The 6,346-nt window shown below is 40.2% G+C and overlaps 1 protein-coding gene across 1 annotated transcript in view; it reads right to left on the bottom strand.

The window, feature by feature from the left end:
- Window positions 1–4,214, bottom strand: part of LOC117955072 (potassium channel subfamily K member 4) — an 8,955-nt gene extending 4,741 nt beyond the window's left edge. The window contains exons 1-3 of the mRNA XM_034889216.1: window positions 4,068–4,214; window positions 2,673–2,802; window positions 1,679–1,955 (exon numbers count right to left, since the gene is read on the bottom strand). Coding sequence (XP_034745107.1) covers window positions 1,679–1,867 — 189 coding nt within the window. The 5' untranslated portion in view covers window positions 1,868–1,955; window positions 2,673–2,802; window positions 4,068–4,214. The remainder of the gene's footprint in view (window positions 1–1,678; window positions 1,956–2,672; window positions 2,803–4,067) is intronic.
- Between the last annotated feature and the right edge of the window lie 2,132 nt (window positions 4,215–6,346).

The raw sequence follows: 6,346 nt of genomic DNA, 5'->3' as shown, positions 1-6,346 counted from the left end.
GATTTTTGGAAAATGGCTGCAATGAAACAAAGAGTGAAAAATTTAAAGGGATCTGAATACTTTCCGTACCCACTGTAATACCAATTTGACATTTATTGAAAGGAAAAGGGGCTGTCACAGTTGACAACACCATCAGGAAATTGGACATTTTCATTATGGATTAAACTCAACATCAAAATTAAAGGCTTGGCATTGGGAAACGGGCATTTTAAAAAAAATAAGGTATTGTCTAGAATGAAATAAAAATGAACTCCTATAAAATTGGATTGCTATGAAAATAGATATAATCCAAATAATAAGTCTAGTTTTCACAAATTCTCTCATTGTTTTTCACAAATTGTTGTACATTTTAAACTTTTTCATTCATTTGATATTGAACATGTTGGGGTTTCATGTTATTTATCCATTCAATAGGCTACTAATATTATAAACTCTGATATATCCTCATTATCCTTTCACTCTTTTTGATTTAATCAGTAAATAGGATGCACCAAAGGAGTGTGGAAGATGTCTTATCATCTTCCATTAAACAGTCAAACACAAAATATGGGTTGCTTGAATGAAGGACCACCCTGTTTGCTTCTGTCTTGTCCTTCAGTCTCTTGAACCTTTTTTTTTTTTAAATGTCAGCCACATGGCATCTATAGATCACTTTGCAGGCTAAAACCAGAATTTACAACTTTCATTCTGGAGCAAGGACAAACATCTCAGGATCCCAGCACCGTTGCCAACCCAGGCTCGTATCGCTCAGCTTACTCACACACACACACGCAAACACGCACACACACACACACACACGCACGCACGCACGCACACACGCTCGTATACAAGCACACACACTGGAGCTAACCCATTCTCACGTAGCTGCCCTGACCACACCTGTTATCTGGCCTACAGGGTCACAGACAGTGTCACCGACCACCTCCAATCACTAAATCTGAATTGTGACCCCGAGGACTCACAAAACTGGTTCAATATGATAAGTTGTGTTGTGAAGTTCCCAATGAATATAAACTGTAAAGCAGTCAGGGCAAAGTGTAGTTTTTACCTACATGCGGTCAGTCTCTAAGCTTCAGACCCTGTTGTGTGTCGGACAGACAACTCCACAACATTTCACCTAAATATAATACAATATGATCAAATTATTAGTTTCAAATTGTTTCTTAGGCACAAAACGTTTAGCTAAAGAGTTGATGATCATTTTTTTAGCATGCAAAGTCGTTTATAAATCAAACAGCTGAAATTGGCATGACAGTGAGAGGAAGGAAATGCTGCAGCATTAAAGTCGTCCACAAATAGTCTTTATAATACATACCAACCCGGGTGTCAGAGCCCCAAAAGGGCTCCCAAATCAAATCTATGGGGTCACAAGATGAAGGGATGAGACAAGGAAAGGATCAGACTCTGAACATGTTTTTGTGAAATACAATTGTGTCTTCACAACACATGTTAAGGCACCAGTAGTGAGGCAACCGGCATTGCGTAATTTGAAATTGGGAACCACTGTTTAAGGTAGCACAAAATTGACACAAAGTGGCTGGGGTGTATCACTAATATGCTCGAACCAATTTATAGACTGAGATCACAAGAGGAAGAGGCTCTTCTGTCTGTCAAACACTTGGAAAATATTCCAAAATAAAAAGTAGATAAGGAGAGGTCACGAGAAGCCGGGCTGTACCTCTATGAGAGTCTGCAGGTCGTCTGGGCCCATGCAGGTGAAGTTCAACAGGAAGTCCCGGCGCGTGTCCTGCAGCCGCATGTACTTGCCTTCCTCGCGTGGAAGCTCCAAGGCGCGGAACACCACAGCTCCCAGCACCAGGTAGAGAAGCACCCCCGTGAGGATGCCGAGCAGGGTGGAGCAGCGCATGGCTGCACCTCCACTCAGTCCGAACGCAGGCTTCTGTTTCCCTTTGCCAGCCTCGGCGCTGGTGTGGCCTGGATCCCAGCTGCTGCAGCTGAAACATCAGCAACCACACGAAAACAACGGTTTCATACTGACAACATCAACCCCAGCAGTGTATACCTACAGGCCTGCAGCAGCCAGCCTGTTAGCTGCACATGAGACATTAACTGGACTCACCACACTGCTGACACACACTGAATGCAACATTCCCGCAAAACCTTCCCATAAAAATGCCAGCCATCTGACACTTTGAACAGACGTGAATGCACAAGTGGCTTCAACCCTTGTGCGGTCCGCCCGGCATGAAATTTAAGTCTCTTTTTCTGACTTTTTTTTAGTTTTTGCTAACACCAGCTTACTACCACTGGCTTGACAATACTTTTGGGGATTCATGGTCAATAAACCTCATTTATGTGCAATTATACCTAATATTTGAGTACAAAAGAAACAGAAATTATGAACTATTTCGACCAATAGTTAAGATCAGAGGAACTTATGTTGAGTGGATGAGTTTAGTCAAGATACTGAATTGTATTTGTTTCAATTGCCACCCGAAATTCAATGAAAGTGATCATTTATATTTGTAAAGAGCAATGTATGGAATGCATACTTTTTTGTGTGGTAATTTGAATAAAAAAGAAACCCGTGTTTCTGATGTGGACATTTTGAAAATGGGTCACATTTGACCCAAGGACAACAGGAGGGTTAAAACGTAAATGATCCATGTCATGAATACACACACAAATGCACCCATACCAGTTGAGCTTACCTGTCCAACCGCTTTGGTTGGCTACGCCTTCGTCTCTTCCAGTCCCTCTTTGAACCCGGCCTGAGGATGGAGTCCCTGGATCCGTAGCCACTGGGGATTCCTTCCACCTCACACTCTGAAGGAGGGGACACTAGGCAGGAGCAGAGACACAATTTTTTAACAGGCAATTCAGCACCAACAGCATCGATGTCGATGATTTTAAATAAGTGAAACAACAATACATTTTCTTAAAAACCCAAAAGCTGTCAGTAGTGAGAATGATGCAACAACAAGGTGACACACTCAGCAAGACACACACACACACACATTTGCTCATGTTTTGGAATGGAAGTCAACTGTTCTTCGTTCTCATCCTCATATGCACCATGTAAGCCTTTTACACCCACACCTACGTAAACCTTCAGTTTTTGGCTCTGGATGAAAAAGATGCCCCATTGTAGATGAAGATCGTTCAGGTGAGGCAGCTCAGCACTTACAGAAGAAATATGGCAAAGCGCAGGTGCCTCCACATACAGCAGATTGGTATGTCAGAGGTCTTTAGCTGTCCACCCTTGAAAACCTGGTGCGGTGCGGTGATGTTGGTCGTTGTCGGCTCAAACCAAGAAGGCATTCTCGTGTGCAACTAAAATTGGAGCCTCTGCACTCTGATGCATCTTTACCTTGTCGCGATGAAGTTGAGAAAACTGATAGATGTGTCCGACACTCCCAATGTCACGGAAACTTTGAAAATGATTTATTTGTTATCATTTGGACCGGTAGGCCTGCCACTTCCAGTTCACTCTACATCGGTGGACTGTCTTCTTAATTGGTTGACTGCAGTTCCTGAGTCAGCAGATCTGTTGATCTTGATCCAAAAATTAGAGCAATAAACTGTCACGCAGTGACAGCAAAATATACACTTCTCTCCAAACAGTTTTACAGCTGCTGGGAATACACAAAGAGGTTGTCCACTCACTAAATTAAACACATCACCCAGCCAGAAGATAGCAGTGTGTGGAAAGCTCATATTGGTAAGAGTCATTCATATGCCTGGTTCTTATTGGATATACATTCCATGCATTTGTAGGAAAAAAAGAAACAAGTACATTGTTCATGTGAGTAACAATATACTATTAGTTCATGAATTACTTTACTTACACAGTAATCCACAACGTTACTACACAGAACTACACAGTTAAAAAGAACATCAACAGCAATGTATCTGCTGCATACCAACCTCAGACTGCAACACAGAAAGCCAGACAGATTATACACCACCAGACAGAGGGAAATTGTAATAGGTCTTGCATTAAGTAGCCATAGCCGTGGTGATCCCGTTTTATTACCACTTAGGGTCCCGCCAGGTCCGTAAAATGTAAATGTAGGGTACTGACAGTCCAGCCTGTGTGCGCTTACCTCAAAACGAAGAACCCTAAGAATCCAGAGTACCAATCGCCCCATGCAAAGTGTTTCAGGACTTTAGGCAGCCGCATATAGAGAGGTGTGTATCAGCAGGAGTGTGTGTGTGAGTGTGGGAGAAGAGAGAGGCTGTTGCTGAGCACACAAGACAGAAACAGATACTCAATCAAGCAGATTTTATAGAGAGTGAGAGAGGGGATTAAAGAGAGAGAGAGAAGCACATAGGAAGGTGGATGGGATGATGAAGCTGGAGCCATGTTTTGGATTTTTTCAGACTCCAGTTTGTTGTTTCTTTTTATACAGTAGGTAGCGAATTAACAATATAAAGACTTAACGCACCTTCATTTGCTTCACTCTGTAATTAAAACTGTTCACATTCCATGTATTTTTTATTGTTAATGACTGTGAATGTAAATGTGCAATGCAGTGCAGTAGTGTCAATATATTTTACAGGATCGATGTGTAATTATTAACTGGGATCTGATTGGTTTTACACTGCAGACTCTGCAGGGCGAAGCCAGCTCAGTCACCATTCACCCTGCTCTATATGTTCCATCTTCTGTCTCACACGCTGCTAGACAGAACTGCTGCGCCTCTCTTCCTCTTTCTGTGTGTGTGTGTGTGTGTGTGTGTTTGGTGATAGGGTTTCTACTGCAGATCCAGGAGACTGAAGTAAAATCTCAGATGTTGTACCAGCATTTTCCGGACATTGGCTTCAAAGTGTAACAGCGATGTTGATAAATTGATTATATCACTACAAATCAGTACACACTAATCATACACAGTGGTTATCAAACTTTTTTTTTCCATAATGTACCCCCAGTGAAATATTCTCTGTGCCAAGGACCAGCGCAAAGCATGTTTTTGGGAAGTAAAAGCCTGTATAAAGAGGTAATTACAGCACTACTTTTTGTATTTCATGGTCAACAACCCTCACTTACATACCTAATATTTGAGTTGAAAAAGCTGAAATGATGAATTATTTTTGACTAATAGTAAAGATCCGAGGAACTGCAGATGAGTTTAGTCAGGAATGAAAGTGATAGATTGTATTTTTGAAGAGCATTGTATTGAATCCAGTCTATTTTGTGGTAATTTGATTAAAAAGAACCCCATGTTTCAGATATGGACATTTTTTAAAGGGGTAAAATTTGACCCAAGTCATTAACTATAGAACAGTTTTTCAGAGACTTATGCATGACTGACATTTTTAAATTAACATATTTCAAAAACATCCCACGTACCCCCGGCAGTACTCCAAAGTACCCCATTTGAAAAACATAGCACTAGTATATAGTTTGAATAACTGCAATGATTTGTGTTTTCTTTTAACACCGCTTCACTGCATCCTCCCTTAGATAGATAAATAGATAGAGAAATAGATGTTTATTGATCCCAAGAAAAATGGGAAATTCCGGTGTTACAGCAGCAGAATCAGTCACAAAGCACAGAATATAAATATAAAAAATGAAATACAAGGAAAAATAGACGTACATCAGTATACATGAAATTATAATGTACAGGATGGGAAAACAAAAATGTGCAACTGCTTAAATAATATGCTAAGATGTATGCTAAATGTAAATAAACCAATTGTGCAGGTTGCACTTAATGCAGTAGTATGGTGTCCAAAGTCTTATATAAGCATGCTTGCATGCTCACAACAACAATGCTAACGTGCCGATGCAAAGGAGCCACACCATCTTGGTTAGCATGCTAAGATTAGCTAATGGCTAATAATACAAATGTATGTTTTTAAGGTTTTTCACGTCTTTGCCACTGCACTATTGTATTAAACAGATGACCACATAAATGACAATAGATATTCTCCTCAAACATTACACACAACTATATGACTGCATTGCATTATCACATTATTATGTTACTGGTATTGTAGAAACAATTTAAGTAATAGCTCCACTAAATAAAGTACTAAAGTGAGGCCATTGCACATATATAAGTAGTAAAAGAGGAAATGTAAATGTTTTTTGATAGAGAGACAAATGGGCGGCACAGACGTTAAACTAATATAAATATACAGTACAGGCCAAAAGTTTAGACACACCTTCTCATTCAATGCGTTTCCTTTATTTTCATGACTATTTACATCGTAGATTATCACTGAAGGCATCAAAACTATGAATGAACCAACTTGGAATTATGTACTTAACAAAAAAGTGTGAAATAACTCATAAATAGGTCTTACATTTTAGATTGCTCAAAGTAGCCACCCTTTGCTTTTTTGCTAGAGCTGCAAACCCTTGGTGTTCTCTCAA

The sequence above is a fragment of the Etheostoma cragini genome, chromosome 13 (genome assembly GCF_013103735.1).
Source record: "Etheostoma cragini isolate CJK2018 chromosome 13, CSU_Ecrag_1.0, whole genome shotgun sequence".
Classification (NCBI taxonomy): domain Eukaryota; kingdom Metazoa; phylum Chordata; class Actinopteri; order Perciformes; family Percidae; genus Etheostoma; species Etheostoma cragini.
This window is presented reverse-complemented; position numbering and strand designations above follow the sequence as displayed.